Genomic DNA, 18519 nt, shown 5'->3' with positions numbered 1-18519 from the left:
AGAGCACAAAGTCGAAAGTCCTTTAGTGAAACAGTAGGTATGCATTTCAGTAATACCTAGGTATATATGTATTTTGTTTTTCTAGCTTGATCAAAATTATTATTTCATAACAGGTAGATAGTTAAGAGCTTCAGCGGCGGGTGCCTGGCCCCCCTCCAGAATTTGGCACCCGGGTGCCCCGCACCCCTTGCACCCCTGGGTAAAGATGGCCCTGTCTACAAATGTGACATGAAGGCTGGCAACATTCACCCAGCTGTATGGGAATCCCTTGCAGATGACAGCAGTGCCTGGAGACAGTCAGGTTGTGTATCCACAGCAGTAACCAGAGGAGAAATGACCACTGGGAGGAGTGCAGCGAGAAGGAATGCCATGATGCAGCTGTAACAGTGAAACCTGACACCTTCATCTGCAGGTGGGGAACAACTAACAACTGTGACCTTCTAGATATTGTTGGACTGCTATCTCCCAGCAGCCTGCCTGGCCAGTGGTCAGGGATGATGGGAGCTGGAGTCCAGCAGCATCTGGAGGGCACCAGATGTTCCTTGTCCTTGACCTACACTATCAACACACCAAAGTTTAGTGACCATACTCGGGTAACAAAAAGAGGTGTCACCTGAGCAAAGAGGTGAAGAAAGGAGGTTCCTGGGCAGAGCGGCCTACAGACCAGGGATCCTCGGTTGAACAAGTTTGCTAAATAAATTAAGGATCTTATGGCAATGGGCAAAGTAATCCTATGATCTCATTAAGCTGGCACCAGAGTTATGCCACTACACAATCCAGGAGGCAAGAACAACAGAATACAGTGGTACCTTGGTTTGCAACCACTTTGGATTACAACCGTTTTGGGTTACAACCACGTCAAACCTGGAAGTGTGTGTCTCTTTTTTTGGATTACAACCCATTATTATTTATTACAACCAATTTTGGGGGGAGAGGCCCCATTGGCGAAAGCGCACCTTGGGTTACAACCTGTTTTGTTTTGGTTTGGTTTACAACCATACCTCCGGGTCGGATTATGGTTGTAAACCAAGGCACCACGATATACAAAAATATCAGAACAATTTTTTCCATATTGTGAGGCCTCAAGTTTTCCAATGCTTCCAAGGAAACTCTGGATTTTTTTCTTTTACTTTTTTTTAAAATCAAAAGCGCCTAAAAATCAGCATATTTGACTATTTTATATCTACATATTTCTCAGTTCCTTCTCAGTGCAGTTCCTTCTCAGTGAGTGACAACAGACAGATGGCTCTTTAGACACACAACATACTGTCAGTTTCTTGGATGTATACATCTCAGTTTGCTCTTACTTTCCTTCCAAGTCTACATTCCTGGTTCTGCCTGCACTGGTTCAAAAGGAACTGTTCCCTGAAGAAAGCGTTCTGCTTGTCTAATTTGTACAGTATGTCAAGGCAATGTTTGTGGAGCGACTCTACCTTCTTTGAAAGCCTTTCTCCTTACTGTAATTTAAATTTCTTAATACATGCTATATAAAAAACATGACCTAAATTACTTATTTCAGGAAAAAATATGTCCACAATAAAACTGCCATCCTAAACATATCTCACCCCTTTGGACATGTACTTTGTGCTTTCTGTCCCTCGTCGCCCTGCAATTTTTTCCCTGGTGCTGTCACTGCTGCTGCTGAGCCCAATAGGGGAGAAGAAAAACACAATAAAATAGAAACATAATGAAAACAACAAACACATTGTAAATCTCCAAATCCTAAAGCCACTCAGCTGGCTTGACTCCCAGTATCACAAGTGGGCTCTGATCCAGAAGACATTCTGTCACCATCAACCTGTGTCTATAGGATGGAGGAAAATAGAGCTCTTGGGTGCTTTCAAAACCATTCAGTTTTGTGGGTGGGGGAACAGCGGCCAATCTGAGTCAGCAAAGGAGAACCTGACCGTGCTTAAGTTTCTTTCTTCTTTCTTTGGTGATCACTCATAGCTGAGTAAGATTGTCTTCCATAAACACGGTTTTAACAATGAGTCCATAAGTGACTGTGGAGGCCAATTCTGGATCCACATGTCCTTCCACAGTGGGGACATTGGTTTCCAGGCGGGAGTTGATCGCGGTGTGGATTTGCCAAGCGTGCCTTCCTCTTAGCACGTTTCTCCCTCGCGTCCTGAGTTTGAGTGTCTTCAAAGCCCATGACACCTTTGGTAAAGGCGGTTCTCCAACTGGAGCGCTCACAGGCCAGTGTTTCCCAGCTGTCAGTGTTTATACTACATGTTTTTAGATTTGCCTTGAGACAGTCTTTAAACCTCTTTTGTTGACCACCAGCATTACGCTTTCCATTTTTAAGTTTGGAATAGAGTAGTTACTTTGGAAGATGATCATCAGGCATCCGCACAACATGACCAGTCCAACGAAGTTGATGTTGAAGAATAATTGCTTCAGCACTGGAGATCTTTGCTTCTTCCAGTACACTGATATTAGTTCTCCTGTCTTCCCAAGTGATGTGTAAAATTTTTCGGAGACACTGTTGATGGAATCTTTCGAGGAGTTGGAGATGGCATTTATACCGTAAGTGGTCCATGTTTCAGAAGCATATAGTAAGGTTGGTAGTACAATAGCTTTGTAAAAAAACATTTTGGTTTCCCTGCGAATGTCCTGGTCCTGAAACACTCTGCATTTCAATCAGGAGAAAGCTGCACTCGCAGAGCTCAGGTGACGCTGGATTTCGGCATCAGTGTTGGCCCTTGTGGAAAGATAGAAGAAGTATGCTTAAGTATGCAATCCTAAACACTTCCTGGAAAGAAAACCCCCTGAAGATAAAAACTTCCTGGAGAGAAGACGCAGCACAGCTTGCTTCTGAATGGATGTGCTTAGGATTTCTTGAAGCAGAAATGGCTGGGAGTTCCAGTGCCACCTGATCAGAAGCTTTGCCTCCTAAGCCCCCCCCCCCCACAAAAGTCCTGGCTACGCTCCTGGGAAGCTGGCACCTGTGTGGAGACACCTGGTTGTGCCTCCTCAGAATTTTGTGCCTGGGACCACTACCCCATCCCCCCTCCCCCAGCCACACCACTGGATTATCACACAACATCCCACAAAAGTCTTTTCTGGTGAATGGTTTTGTTCTTCTCTTTCTAAAGTGTGACTTTCCCTCCCTCCAACCTGAAATACTGAAGTTGTATCAGATTCTGGCTGATGAGTGATATTGTGACAGACTGATTGTAGTGTGGGCTAGACTAGCAGTTCCCAAACATTTTTTCTCATGAACCACTTGTAAAATTGCTGATGGTCTTGATGAAATGCTTAATGACTTTTATGGGGGGTCAGACCATATCACTCCCTGATTACAGTTCTCAAAAATAAGCAAGCAAGATGCTAAAGCAGTCCTGTGAGGTAGATTAGGCTGAGACACAATGACTGAGGGAAGGCTGAAAGGATTTCAGATGTGCATGTCCACTGTGAAACAATCCCATTAAGTTCAATGGATTTTACTCCTAGGTAGGTGGATATAGAATTGAAGGCTAAATACTTGAATTGAAAATTTCTCCTTTGTTTCCTTTTTCCTGCATTTTATACTGTAACCCTTTTAGGGCAAGGACCTGTCTTGTGAAACACTATATGACTCTACTCAGAAGTAATACCCACTGAGTTCAGTGAGACTTACTCCCCTGTAAGTGGATATAGGATTTGAATTTTCTTCCAAACACTATACAAAAATTAAAATAAATGACACAGCATAACTTAAGCACTTTTAAAAGCCACAGCTTTTTAGCATTATGTGCTGAAACCAATTAAACTTCAAAACAGAAGGGGCTAACCTGTGACCCTCCAGATGTTGTTGAACTGTTGTTGTTGTTTCGTCGTGTCCGACTCTTCGTGACTCCATGGACCAGAGCACGCCAGGCACTCCTGTCTTCTACTGTCAAACTCATGCTGGTAGCTTCGAGAACACTGTCCAACCATCTCGTCCTCTGTCGTCCCCTTCTCTTTCTGCCCTCAATCTTTCCCAACATCAGGGTCTTTTCCAGGGAGTCTTCTCTTCTCATGAGGTGGCCAAAGTATTGGAGCCTCAGCTTCAGGATCTGTCCTTCCAGTAAGCACTCAGGACTGATTTCCTTAAGAATGGATAGGATTGATCTTCTTGCAGCCCATGGGACTCTCCACCAGCACCATAATTCAAAAGCACAAATTCTTCGGCGATCAGCCTTCTTTATGGTCCAGCTCTCACTTCCATACATCACTACTGGGAAAACCATGGCTTTAACTATACGGACCTTTGTTGGCAAGGTGATGTCTCTGCTTTTTAAGATGCTGTCAAGGTTTGTCATTGCTTTTCTCCCATCATTGCTTTTATCCCAGTTGTTGAAATACAGCTCCCATAATTCCTGATGATTGGCCATATTGGCTGCAACTCAAGGGAGTAAATTCCAAGAAACAGCTGCCTCTGGAAGCTCAGCAGAAGAGGGAATTGGCTAAATCTAGTAGTCCCTTTGGGGGAGTGGGTGGGGCAGCAGATTAGCTAGGATGAAAAGACCTTACCCACCCCTCCCATTTTGCTTTGCCTCTTCTCCAGCCTTGCTTGCTTCAGGGCACATGGGCCTGCTGCCAATCCCCAGTCCCTATTCTCACCTGGCAGGTTCTTCCTTCTTCAATGAATTCCCCCCTCCTTTCTCTTTTAATCTGTTTATGGGTGACTGCCAGGCTGAGGGCAGAGCCAAATGACAGGGGATGCTGCTGGGCTGACAAGCAAAAATGGGTGGACAGGCAGTTAGCTATTGGTGGCCCTGGGCAAATGCAACCCTCCAAGGAGGTGACTCTTTTCTAATAGTGAACTCCAAAACAGGAAGGTAATATTGACATGCATGGGGGGTTGGCCAGGAGTCTCAGGTTTGCAGAAGTATCAGTAAAAATAAAAAATAGTAGCACTGAATGAGGCTCCTTAGCAGCCATAGAATGTATAATCAGCTGGGATAAGAGGAATGGTGGGCTCAAACCCTGAACTCAGAGCACTCCTCCTGGGAAGGAGGTTGCACTGCAGAGACTGCCTTTCTCCCTTAGGCTCTGGATTTCAACCTGCCAGATCAATTTGGTTAGGGAAGAACCTTGTGGGGCCCTTTGGGCTTACCCTCCATGGTTCTCCTCGCTGTACAATATTTATTTGTTATTGCATTTATATCCCACCTTTCCTGCAAGGATGTCAAGGTGGCACAGATGTGCCTAATACCACTTAGTTTACTTGTGCAGCTGGGCTGTCCATGAGGCAGACTTTGTCTGTGGCAGCAAAAGGGTTTATCCAATCAGCCTGGCATAGTCTGGAGCCCCCACAGAGATGAGGAAGTCCCACCCCTTACAACACAGCCTTGGAGACTTGTACCCAAGGCTATTGTAGCTTTTGTGAATCCCTCTCCTCAGCAGGTGGCAGCATAGGGCAAGTACTGTGTGCAGGTGTATTTGAAGCCTCACCTGTCCCAGTCATGCTAATATTCAGAAAACGTGTAACCCAAAAGCAATTTTAGGAATGCTAAAATCTGCTCAGCTAAAGCCCAACTCCATTGGGCTTTTCCTTCAACTGTCATCAGCAGTGGCCATTCTGTCAGGAGTGGGACAAAGATGGGATGAGAAAGTAGTGCCTCTCCCTCATTACAAGAACTTTTTAACAAAGAAAGAATGCTTGTGTTTTTTTTCTTCCTCCTCCAGTCCTTTTTTCCTTTTGTATCATGTCTCTTAGATCATAATGCTTAGCACAGGAACTGTCTTCTCACTGAAATTAGTTAAACCACCTTTTTTTTTGCAGGAGGAGAATGAAGAGTAGGATAAAAATGTTTTAAGTAAATAACGAAGCCTGATCTTGAAAGGATCCATAATTCCTAGCTATAATTTATTTCCTTGATAAAAAGGTATCATGCTTCTTTCCAAAAACACTCAGATTTTCTCTGGGGCAAAGAGAGTTCTATAGGCTGAAAGCATCCAACAGAAATGCTTTTCCCAAGGACATACTTATTGGGACAATTACAAACAGTGTGGCCTGTATCTGTCATAGCAATGGATTGAAGAGAAGGTCAGAGCTTAGTGGTAGAGCTGCTGCTTTGCATGCAGAAACCCCCAAGTTCAATCTCCAGGTAGAGCTCAGAAAGTCCCCTGCTTGATTTCTTGGAGGGTTGTTGCCAGTCACTGCAGACAATACTGAGCTAGACTATGTTTAAATATGCAATGCTAAACACACTTCCTAGAGAGTAAACCATTGGGACTGGTGAAGCAAAAGGCAGGGAACCCAAAACAGGGCCAGCCTTTGGTAATTGTTGGCAATATGGCACCCTGAGGGAGCCCCAAATTTGGTGCCCCCAAATGTATCTTCTCAACTATGGATCTTTTCAATTTTGTGCTCCCTTGGCTCAGCGCCCTGTGCAGTGAAGCCACCCACACTGCCCTAAATCTGATGCTGCCCAACATCAAGTGCATCTGGAGCCCATGACAGGCAGGGCTAATAACTCACTTAATTTTGGCCGCCTCCTCTCTTCCTGAATTCTGAAAGGGCAGGACTGAGGTGGAGGCGGCAACTGGCCGTGGGTGCCACCCCCTGGACCAGTTTGCAAGTGAGAAAGGCAGGCAGATAGACGGGGGTGGCTGAGGATAGAATGAGGTCGGTGGGGCAGTGCCCCATTTGCCCTGTCCTTGGCAATAGGGGCCCAGGCTGAGCCCTGTTACAAATGTAGCCCTGCTGTCTAGTCTCAGACGTGGCGAGCGCCCCACAGAGCCTCCTCGAGAGAAAATCGCTCTCACCACCCTTTTCTCCCCAGCGTAGCTGAAAGAGGGGGAAGCAACCGGTATGAGGGGCTTCCGGATGGGAAACATGGGAGCAGGAAGGTGAAGTTCAATGCGGCACAGCACATCCAGCGAGGTTTGGGGTGCTACCCAGATACTAGAAGCACGGGTGCTTAATTCGGATTAGTGCCGCTACCCTGGGAGACCCACTCCGAGCGATTCCACGAGGAGTACAGCATCAGGACGTGCTAGTGCCGAAGAGAGGCGCCAGTGAGCCCGCCCGCGCCTTTCAAGGGGTTCGGGCAGAAAGGCACCACAGCCCCCCCCCCCGCCTCCCCGTCCCCTTCAGGCTGGCTCTACACGTGAAGCCTGGCAGAGGGGTTTTCCCCATTCAGGAGGAAAAGGCAAGACTGCCTGTAAGCAGAAAGCTAGTCTCGCAGTTGCAGAGGAAGGGTTCTCGCTACGCCGCTACTTTTCTCCTTGCAAGGAGCAGAGAAACACTCTGGCACGTCCCTCTCCTCCTCCCCCGCTTCGGGTTCAATGGGGGCTCTGGCTTGGCCTGAGGAAAAGAGTGACGCTGGCGTGGAGCCCCGCCCCTCTTCACACATGGGGCGGAGCCTCGTTTTAGGGCGTGGCATCGCACCTGCCTGAGCCGAGTGCGCGCCGAGGGCCAGAAACTGCCTAGCGCTCGAAGCTTGCGCTTGCACGATGGCAATGCTGCCGCCACTGCCGGGACGCCCGTCGGGGCTTTGCTTATTCCTGCTGCTCTTACAGGTAAGAGGGGCCTCACGGGGCGCTGCTCGGCGAGAGGGTACGTCCAGCCTCCCTGCTGCCGCTGAAGCCCACCCTGCTCTCAGAGAGGGAGCCTTTCTCCTTTCTTCAAACTATTTCTGTTAAAACTTTTGGGTTAAGTGTAGTGTACAGATATATGTATAGATAGCAAATAATAATAATAATAAATAATAATAATGAATAATTAATAATACTGTAGTAAACGGGCGACGGGCGGGGAAGTTTTGTGGAGAGAACATAAGCTTGTAGTGTTGCATCCCACAGTTTGAAATAAAGGTCACAGTTTCAAACATCGTCCTTCTCTGAAGCTGTGGTACAATAAAGATATTATATGTTATCCCAAAATAACTTTCCAGAAGGAAGTAGGAGTCAGTGGTGGGCTGCAGTCATGTTCCTTTTGGACCACATGAATTATAAAACAATCCACTTTCTTCTGAAAACTATATTTTTGGTTGTGGAAGGTTTATTTGACTTAGTTGTCAATCAAGACAATGGTCCAGATTTGTCTCCTTTTAGGTTACAATTCGCTTGTTTCCAGTTTCTTGCTACCACTGTATGTGCCAGAAAGGTTCATATGACTTGAAGAGAAACCAGAAAGTGAAAGACATTATTTGAAACCTATTGTGATTTCTTCCTTAGTGAAAATGTATAAAAGAGCCATTAAGGGGGCTGGTGCTAAAGTTTGTCCTGTATTTAATGTAATTTCACAAAAACCTTTTGTCCAGAACTCCTTTATTAAAGGGTTATGTCCACCACATATGTTAGAATGTACCTGGATCCCCCTCCTTGCAGCACGATAGATTAGTTATCAAGGTGTGAGTAATCGGTGCCACCTTTGTGCCAATTTTAATGAATGCTCTTTTACTTTCGTTGGAGAGAAATGAAAGGATCTTTCCCCATGTAATTGTTCATGAACTTACCTGTCATTGTTCTTGTATCATAAGAGACCCTTTGACCATCATTGGTGCCCCTAAAAACATTCCCCCTGCCCCAACCAAGATAGATACTAAAGAGTTATGTGAGTAGCCTTGGTTAGAAAGTTTGAAAGAGACATGGGCAAAATGCTTAACTATCGCAGGTGGAAGGATTTGGGGGCTCTCTCCGACTCACCACGAAAAAAGTTCTATCAGGCAGGCTTAAAAGTGGCTGCTTTCCTTGAAGCTCGAGGGAGGTGGTTTTTGCTGCCTCTTGATTCATCCTTATTTTTCCTGCATGCTAGGCTGGAAGATGGCTTTGTGAGGAGACCCCGTGTCAACCAGGCTTCAGTCAACAGACTTACACTTTCAATGTGCCCAGGTCTAACTTGGAAAGATATCGTGTGTTGGGCAAGGGTAAGAGATATTTCTTAATACTCCCTCTCTCCTTAAGATTTCCATTTGTGGGTGGGGCATTCTGCCTTTACTTGTCCATAATCACAGAATAACCTTGTCAAATTTGCTGCGTAGCCCAGTCTCTTTCTTTAAAACACAGTAATGAATTTAGGGGGCTGGATTCATCATTCTGCTAAGTATGCTAAAGAGCAGAGCCCAATCCCCCTGCTGTGATGTCACTGTCTGGGAGTTTCCAGGGGGGACAAGAAAGTGCCCTGTTTCCTTAATGTTATTGCAGCTCATTCTTCTGGCAAAGGATGACTCACAACCGATAAGTGTGAACAATCCTCTGAGAAAAAACAGGCTGTAGCAGCCATAAGGTAAATACAAATAATAACAGAAATTACATGCCCTGGGCTTTGGCTCACTTGTAGATTCACTGGATGATTACTTCCTCCTTCTGTAAGGGGAAACTGATTGACTGCTGGGCAAGCTATTCTTTCTTCTGTAAAATGGGTATAACAACTTGCCTTTCAAGGTGATAGGGATAATGAAAAGGCTATTCTGCAAAGCACAAAAAGTGCATGTTTATGAATGATAAATGGAAGAAAGTTGGTGAATCTAGACTCTCAGCTCAGCTGCATATGAATATGTGTCCAGCTGGGAGCGCAGATTGCCACCTAAGAAGCTCTGAAGCTCTCATATTTGGGGCAAGTTAGTGGTACCAGGTTTTTGCCCCTTAATCTGAAGCACTGCTGTTGTCTGCTTGTGACTGGACTGGAGGAGACTGCTCTTCAGTCCTTTGGTATAAACCTAAGTAGTTTATAGAGACAGGAAGAGACATTTTAAGCCACCAAAGTGTTAACAAGAAGTTCAGGTAGCTTCAAACCTGCCCTTTCCCCCTCCAGCGATTCAAGGTGGAGCCTGATGGTAGAGAGACGCTGACTTGTTCCAACCCGCAGCTGCTGGGTGTGTTGCTTGTGTTTGTTCATCTGAACTTTGACTATCGCTCTTGACTGGTTACCTGGCAGCCCAATCAGGGGCTTCCTGCTTTTCTGCTTATCGTAGTTTCGTTAGCATGACGAGGCGGGCTGCGGGCCATGTCAATAATCCTTTGTGAATCATTTACCTTGTTTCACATGGAATCAGCTTGGAGTCTTATTTTCCGTTCTGCTATGAAAAAGATTGGCTCTTGACCGTTGACCTTGGCTGGTGATCATGAAATAATCCTGAATTTGAGCTGGCTTTGCAGGTCGCTATCCTATGTCCTGACCTCCTCTTCTCCATGTCCTCTTACCCTGGTTGAATGCAAAGCCAGGCCCCTGAAATAATAATCACCATCATGCTTATGAAGCTTTTATTATTGGCATTTCATAAAATAAAGCTTAAGACAGCCAAACTTTTAAGTAACAGATCTTACTAGTAATGTCAAGACTTTTAAAAAAGAGGCTTTTGAAAGTCTTGCCCTTCCCCATGTTCTTTCTTGCCAGTTACTAAAATCCATTCTTCTCAACACTATTAGTGAATGTGGGGACAGTGGATCAAAGTGTTCACAGACGTTGTGCAACGCAGGTTTTTGGCTGCCCTGTGCTGTCTGGGGTTGATGGGAGTTGTAGTCCAAAACATCTAGACTTGGGAAGGCCATTCTTTGCTCCTGTGAAAGGGAAGGGGCTCCCTTTTTCAGTGGTGATTAACTGGTTTTAAAGGGACAGATTTAAGCCTCAGGTAAGCAAGCTAAACTTGACTCAGTTTCTTGGCAAGAATGTGGTACACACCCAATGCAGTTGATCTTAACTGCAAAGTGGAGTTAGCACACTTGTCTCAAAATGCAGACAAAGTGGGAGGGAGAGACATACTAATTTTCGTTCTTAGTGCTAAGTTGGATAAGGCAGAGGGGGAAGCAGAGAAAGTTGTATAAATGCACATATTGCTCATCATCACAATGAAGCTAATGACATGAGCTTAGAAAATATTTTATTGGCTTCCAACAAACCAGAGACTCGGGCATTCTGAAACATTTTTCTAGAATCGGAAACCTTTTCGTGGTTAACTGTGAAAGTGTAAAGGCTGTTAAAAGGCACAAGAGTCCTGAAGGAAACCAACAATTGGCATAGCTGATGGCAGAACACTGGACGTTTAGCAGCCAGGCATGTAAATAACAACTGCCCACTTCCTGCTAGAATGGTGTATCTTTTTTGTTTATAGGCATATTGTTCATTAACATGGTCTTTAGCCCATCTTAGTGCAGGGTGCAAGAGTTGCTGTATTGATCCTGGAACAAGAGCAGTCAGCGCTCAGTAGAAAAGCACCTGCTTGCAAGTGGAAAGTACCAGTTTCAATCGCAGGCACTGCCAACTTGTAGTGCTAGGAAGAACCTTGGGAAACCACTGCCAGTCAGAGTTGGCAGGACCAGGCAATGCTTAAAAGTGAGTGAGTGCCATACTATGGTGCTACTTAGTGGAGGATTCTACAAGCTTTTGAATTGCACAGAACTCTTCATCAGGACATAGAAGGATATCACTACTTATTTGGATGTACTTGATTGCCCTTTACCTTCTCCCCCCACACCCCACCCAGTTAAGGAGGACAGTGGGTGTCCTACCGATGATGACACAATGCCTCTGCGTGTGAATATGTATGCAATACTTCCTGCTTGTTTTTGTATTGCAAAATTAGAGGGAAGCTGAGTCAGGTTATCGTGTGCGTGTGTGTGTGTGTAAATTGCACTTGTGCCTCCCACAATTGAACTGCTTATCACAGGCTTTTGGGGGTTGTTGCCAGTGAGTCAGTGCTGGTGATTTCCTGCTATGGTAACAAATGTGAGAGTTGCTTGGCATTGTGGTGAAAGGACTGGGCTGCAACCAAGGAAGTAATCTGGTTGAACCTCAGCTTTGCTACAAACTCACTAGGCTGCCTTGGGCAGTATGTATCTGTATACCAGTGGCTAGAAACTGTTGGATGGGAGAGTGCGCTCAGTCTCTGTCACCCTGTCTGCAATATTGGGGGAGTTAATAATACTGATCTACCTTATAGGGTTGCTGTATAGTGCCTGCAAAGCACTTTGTGCACTTGAAAGAACTATACAAAGTGTTTACAGGTAACTCACAGCTCAGGAACATTTAACTGGTGCACATTCAGCACATTTGTGTTTGGCAAATTAAAATGAATAAATAAACAGGGGTCTCAAAAGCGGGCAGGCATCTGGGGGGGGGAGACTTTGACAATCCCATCTACCATTGAACTCAATGTGTTTTGACTATACATGAGTTTTGTTTTTAGGTGCTTTCCCCAAAATGTAACCCCATCATAAGTTGATAGTCAACTGCATATAAAAAGTTGAGAGTCACCTGCATGAGATACTGTGATGCTGACCTGAGCCAAATGGTACCACTTTAGAGGTTTTTAAGGCTCCCACTTTGATGAAAGGGCACATAATGAAACAGTTACATTTAGGAAAACACTCCAAACTCTCCCTGGAATCTAGGAAGCTCCATGGAAGTGAAGTTGCATTTTTTGCCAGATGGCGCCTGAAAGATCTGTCTAGGTATTTGTGGGTGAATTAGAGCCTTATTGCTCACTGCCTTGGCCTTGGCCAACTCCTGATAAGGCTGCCCAAGATAAAGGTCCACTGCTGAACCCATTTTGAAAGGCTGTCCAGTTGAAGTTAGGGATGTAGGAAGCTGGAAGCTTCAGATCATTCGCCTATCTAGTTCAGTATTGACTGGCAGCAATGGCTGTCCAGGTTTCCAGGCAGGGAACCTCCCCATTCCTCACTGGAGGTGATTCTTCCAGGCATTGAACTCAAGACCTTTTTATATGCAGAGCAGATGCTCAGCCACAGCCCTTCCTCAACAGTGAGCATCCAGACAACAGGCATGCAGGGCACCCAGGGAACAGCCTTTTCTTTTCTTTTTTCTTTTCGTTTTTTTATTTTCATTTTTTATTTATACAACAAGAAAAACAAACAAACAAAAAACACAAATACCAAATTATACACAAATTACAAAAATAACCATAGACACATAATATTCTTAGCAAACAATAAAACATCTATAGGTCTTAACACTAAAGACCCAACCTCCCGTCTATTCCATACTTCAAATTCATATTACTTATTGCCAATACACTTTTTTTTTCATAATTAAACTTATTCTCATTAAATCTAATTTCTTATATCTACCTTACAACTATTACTGAAGTTCCTCGAATGCTGCAACAGAATTTAAACTACTATATTTATTTTTCAGATATTCTTTAAAAACCTCCCATTTAGAAACAAATTCCTGTTTTGATTTATTCTTTATTTTTTCTGATAAACCATCTAATTCAGCATATTCTGTCAGCTTTTGGATCCAATCTTGAATAGAGGGGATTTCATTACTCTTCCATTTTGCTGCGATCAAAACTCTTGCTGCCACCGTCGCATATAAAAAGATACCCTTCCTCTTTTGTGGAATATCCAAATCTGTTATTCCCAGGAGGTAGGCCTCTGGTTTTTTATTGAAAGAGATCTTTAGCATTTTTTGCAGTTCTGCATGTATACTCTCCCAGAATACCTGTATTTTCCTACATATCCACCACATATGGAAGAAAGGGGGAAGAGCCTTTTCAATCGTGTATTGCTATCTAAATTATAGTTAGGAATTTTAAAAATGTGCACCTCTGCATATAAATCAGTGTATGCAAATGATATTTAAATGTATGTTTTGTTTTCCAATTGTAATTGGCAACCTGGTGCCTTTCACATGTTTTGGATTACAGCTTCCACCAGTCCCAGCCAGCACATCGGCCACGGCTATTGGAAGCTGTATTTCAAAGCATGTGAAAAAGTATGAGGCTGGGTTCTAAGTTTGTCCTCCAACAAAAGTTGTAAGACAACAGTAGCTAAAGGTTTATTGCTCCTTGTAGGAGACCTTTTGGTAAGAGGGGACTGGATTTTTCTCCTCCAGACATCTTTGTATTTGCTGGTTGGTGGAAATAAATATGGACAGTGTCCCTTTGTTCTTGTCTGGGGCAAAACACTCAGTGCCTCCCCTGCAGCAGCAGCTGCTCTGTGCAGTGGGCTGCACTGTTTCCACCAGGGTGGAGATACAAAACAGGTAAGCCAGTATTTGAGCTTTGAGTATGTGGAAGCTTTGAGATGTACATGGGCAATTGCCTGATGAAGTCTGTGTGACTTAAAAGCTTGCATAATTCTGTATCACCTTGAGCTTTTCCCCGAAGAGCTATGATCTTTTTTGGGGTGGTGGATGTGGTATCCACAATATTCTCTCTCCTTTCACTGAGTAGGTGAAAGCAAGCAAACTCTAATCTATTTGGGATCTGGTGCACACACTGGCTGGGCACAGGGTTTCAAATTAAGTAGCACTTAAGCCCCAGAGGGGTGCACCTGGGCAGCCCTTTAGCAGAGCTCTTTCAGATGTGGCAGCCAAGACAGGGGTTGATGATAGGGTGAGATCCCCCAGCCCTGCTAATCCTCAGAGGTGCTGCACTTCAAAGGCCCTTGATTGGAGCAAAGGGCTATCCGCAGGCCTAACAAACTGGCCTGTAATTAGGCAATAATCTCTCTATCTCTCTTGTGTGCATTTTTTCAGCAGGTGTGTGTCTCTGTCTGTGTAGCCATTCCTTGTTTCTGTCACCCAGCTGGAGCTAAACTCAGCTTCAGGGCTGTAACACTGGCTGATTTAAAGAGCCCTGTTCGCGCACACACACACAGAGAGAGAGTGTTTGTATTTTGAGGAACTTATCTGACTGGGTTGGAAACTTATCCCCTTTTTTTTAATCAAGGGACTGATCGACTACAGCTGACCCTGTTTGTTTTGCACTAAAGTGTGCTCCCCCAGGAAGTAGTAGAAGGTGGCAGTAACTCCCCAAAACTCGAGTAGGATTCTGGGGCTGAAAAATTCACCTGGCCAGCCAGATTGCCTGCCCTGGTGCAAGTTTCAGCCCTGCTCAAATGACAAACTCCCCCCACCAGCAGCTTCAGATTAAAACTGTGTCTTAGATTCAGAGGAGAGGAAAATGCATTCCTGGTCCTTTCTGCAGGAACAAAATAGTCCTGGAGTGTAAAAGTGAAACCTGTCCAGTGAGCTTCCTCGAATCCCCTGAGAGGTTCTGGCCCTCCCTTTTGCTTTGTTCCCTTGTTGATTTTGATCTGGAATGACATGTGCCAAAAAAAAAAATGGATTCATGTGACTTTGGAGAGAGTCACTGATTTCCCAGGCTAGAGAGCGTCAGATTCCAAGCCCCCGATAGCTCACTTCCACCCACTGAATTTCTGTCTGTGTGCAAACATATGACAGCCACCTGAATCAGTTTTCAGGTGAAACACTTGTTCTGTGAGTTTCAGAGTCATGGCGAAACTCCAGGGTGATGTCACTGCTCAAACACAGAGCCTGTGTCTCGATGCAAGAGGAGAGTGGGGCAACCATGTCTGGTCGCACAGTCTGTCTGTCCTTCTTCCTTCACCGACCATTTCAGATGACGGAGTCTGCATTTTTGCCATTGAGTATAGAATTTAACCACAAAGATATGCATGGTTCAAATGCAGCAGCTGATGCTACAAGTTGGCGTCCCAACAGATGCCAGGTGAGATCTTATTGGATCCACTTTGGTTGTATTAAGTGCTTGAGCTCCAGAGATGGGCAGAACCCCAACTTATAAGGAAGCTGTCTTTGTTCTAAACCAGTATCTGGTGGCAATAACGGACTGGATAAGGGTGAATAAGTTGATATTTAAGACAGAGGTACTCCTGGTCAGTTGGAAGATCGATCAGGGAATAGGGCTTCAGCTCCCCTTGTGGACTCAGCATTGCAATTTGGGTGCACTCCTGTATTCTGCCTTGAACCTGTTATCCAGCTTTCAGCAGTTGCCAGGAGTGCATTTGCACAATTATGGCTCATGCACCAACTATGTCTGTTTCTTGAGATGCCAGATCTGGCCACAGTGATGCTTCAACTGGTCCAGAAGCTTCAACTGGTCCAGAATGCTGCAGTCAGTCTGCTGACTGGGGCTGGATACAGGAAGCATGTTTTCCCCTGGGCACAATTCAAGATGCTGGTTATGACATATAAAGCCCTCTATAGCTTGGGCCTGGGTTACTTGAAATATCACTTCTCCTTTTCTGCACCTGCCTGGGTGCCATGTTCCTCAGATGAGCACCTTCTCTGGGTCCCATCAACATCGGAAACATGGTTAGTGGTGACATGAGAGAGTCTTTTCTGTAGCTGCTCCGATATAGTGGAATTCCCTCCCAAGAGAGGATAGAGTTGCTCCCTTGTTATCTTTCTACCAGCAGCTTAAAGGTAAACGGACCTCTGACCATTAAGTCCAGTTGCGGACGATTCTGGGGTTGCGGCTCTCATCTCGCTTTACTGACCGAGGGAGCCGGCGTTTGTCCGCAGACAGCTTCCGGGTCATGTGGCCAGCGTGACTAAGCCGCTTCTGGTGAACCAGAGCAGCGCACGGAAACACCATTTACCTTCCCGCTGGAGCGGTACCTATGTATCTAATTGCACTTGACATGCTTTCGAACTGCTAGGTTGGCAGGAGCTGGGACCTAGCAACAAGAGCTCACCCTGTCGCAGGGATTCGAACTGCCAACCTTCTGATCGGCAAGCCCTAGGCTCAGTGGTTTAGACCACAGCGCTTAGGACCTTCCTGTTCAGACAGGCCTATAGAAACTAGGTGCAGGTGATGTTGACCACTGTGCTGCTATTGGAATGATTGGTATTTTAGTGCTGGTTCTAAATATGCTTTATTGTATTTTAATGATTGTTTTTAGCTAGATTTTATTACTTTGACTCGTTTTTATTACTTTGTACAAGGACATTTTTAATATGTTGTAAACCACCTTGAATCCCAGTTTGGGAGAAAGGAGAGATAGAAATGCATTGGATAAATGAATAAATAATATGGGAAGCTGTTAATTTTGTGCATAGGGAAGTGGAGTCTTGTTTTGGTCCTGTCGTCTTCTGGGCTGGGGGACATGGGGAGATGACTCTCCTCAGGGAGTGGGATTCTCCAGGGTGGTGCTACCCGTATTTGGTGCTGTGTGAAAGAATTCTTGGTTTCTCAGACATTTACAGTCAGGAGCCACAGCTAATGCTTTCGGGTGTGGGTGTTCTTTGAAGCTGATAACAAGCCACAACCAGGGGCATGGGTCTGCTTTCTTGCTGCCTATTATTTGCTGGGGCTTTCTCTTTCCATACCAGAGGAATTAAAACTCGGTGAATGCCTCATTCTCTTTTCCTGAGCAGAGCAGCAGAAGGCCCAAGAAGCAAGTTTGTTTTTTCAAAGAAGAGTGAGTCATTTTAGCCCTCAATGAATCGAAGATAAGGTCTTTATTTCATGCGTGGGGTAGAGGTATGGGAACTTTGGCCCTGATAATGTATGCCATGGCTGCTCCCTTTTCTCTCCGCCCCCCCCACCCCGCCAAAATATCCACACCGAGTCTCCAGACTTTGTTTTGAGAAAATGGACTGAGATTCAAGGTCAAGCCAGCTGTTCTTGCAAATCCATCATTCACAGCAGAGAAATTCAGTCTGGAAGATGCTGAGAGAAGGGGGAGCAGTGGGGCACACACACCCCATCTTGCCAAGGGTCATAATGGAGTAGCCTCCCTTGGATGTTGTGGGGCAGCTGCTTGAGGCATAAACATCCTGAGGTGCCCAGACCTAATTAGACCTGTGTGTTGTGCTGCTATTGTGGTGTCCACTTCAGTGTCTATAGGGAAACAGGGGCGCTCTCCTTCCATTAAGCACTTAAGGGGTTCCGTCCTAAATGGATGCTGGTGTCATGAAGATACCATAGGCTTCTTTTTCTTTCTTCAGTGTAATTATTTCCAAATTGCTCCCTTTTGAGGAGGAAATAATGCTGTCGTGTTTTGATGCCCAGATGCTTTTCTTTCACAACTTTTGCCTTTCTGGATTTCAGAATTATGAAATTCAGAGTAGACCTATTTAAATTAAGGAACCTAAGTTAGTCATGTCCATTAATTTGAACGGGTCAACTCAGAATAGAACTAACATTGGAAACAGCCTGACATATTTTGCAAGAAAGATGTATATATCCATAAAAATATTCTAATTTAATTTTTTTAAAAAAACCTTTTAGGTAGTGATTTCATAATTGCTTTTATTTTTTGTAGTTACTAGAACCCTATAAGCCTGGTTTTGAATTTGTTCACTGCTACATCATGATACAAACCCAGGTTTCAGATCCACACTTGGCCATGAAGCTCCCTGGGTGACCTTGGGCCCAGTCGCTGCCTTTCAGCCAAACCTACCTCACAGGGTTGTTGTGGGGATTAAATGAGGGGTGAACCATGTACACCACCTCGGGCTTCTTAGAGAAAAAGCTGGGATATAAATACAAAAAAAAAACAACCCTATTCATTTTAAAGAAGACAAATGCCCATACTTTTATATTGTATTTTTATGCCGTGAAGCACCCTAAGATCTACAAGTACAGGATGGCATACAAATTTAGTAAATAATAATAATAATATTTTTCTTCAGCAAACCCTGAAAGGCACATATTAGTAGAACATTATTTCATTTATTCATTTAATAATTTATTTAATAATAAATTTAATAACTTAATGCCAAAATTGGCTTGTAAACCGCTTACAAGTATAAAAACCATTATGCAAGCAGTAAAATATAAGCACCCAGAATCAAACTACACAATCAAGCAA

General features: G+C 44.6%; 1 protein-coding gene across 1 annotated transcript in view; it reads left to right on the top strand.

The window, feature by feature from the left end:
• Positions 1 to 7369: 7369 nt before the first annotated feature.
• CDH1 (cadherin 1) overlaps positions 7370 to 18519 on the top strand; it is a 30394-nt gene continuing 19244 nt past the window's right edge. Inside the window, exons 1-2 of the mRNA XM_081202562.1 lie at positions 7370 to 7494; positions 8732 to 8843. Of these exons, the coding sequence (XP_081058688.1) occupies positions 7429 to 7494; positions 8732 to 8843 (178 nt within the window). The 5' untranslated portion in view covers positions 7370 to 7428. The remainder of the gene's footprint in view (positions 7495 to 8731; positions 8844 to 18519) is intronic.

The sequence above is a fragment of the Podarcis bocagei genome, assembly GCF_964188305.1.
Source record: "Podarcis bocagei genome assembly, chromosome: 7".
NCBI classification, from domain to species: domain Eukaryota; kingdom Metazoa; phylum Chordata; class Lepidosauria; order Squamata; family Lacertidae; genus Podarcis; species Podarcis bocagei.
Note: the sequence above shows the minus strand (reverse complement) of the source record. Positions and strands in the feature narration are given on the sequence as shown.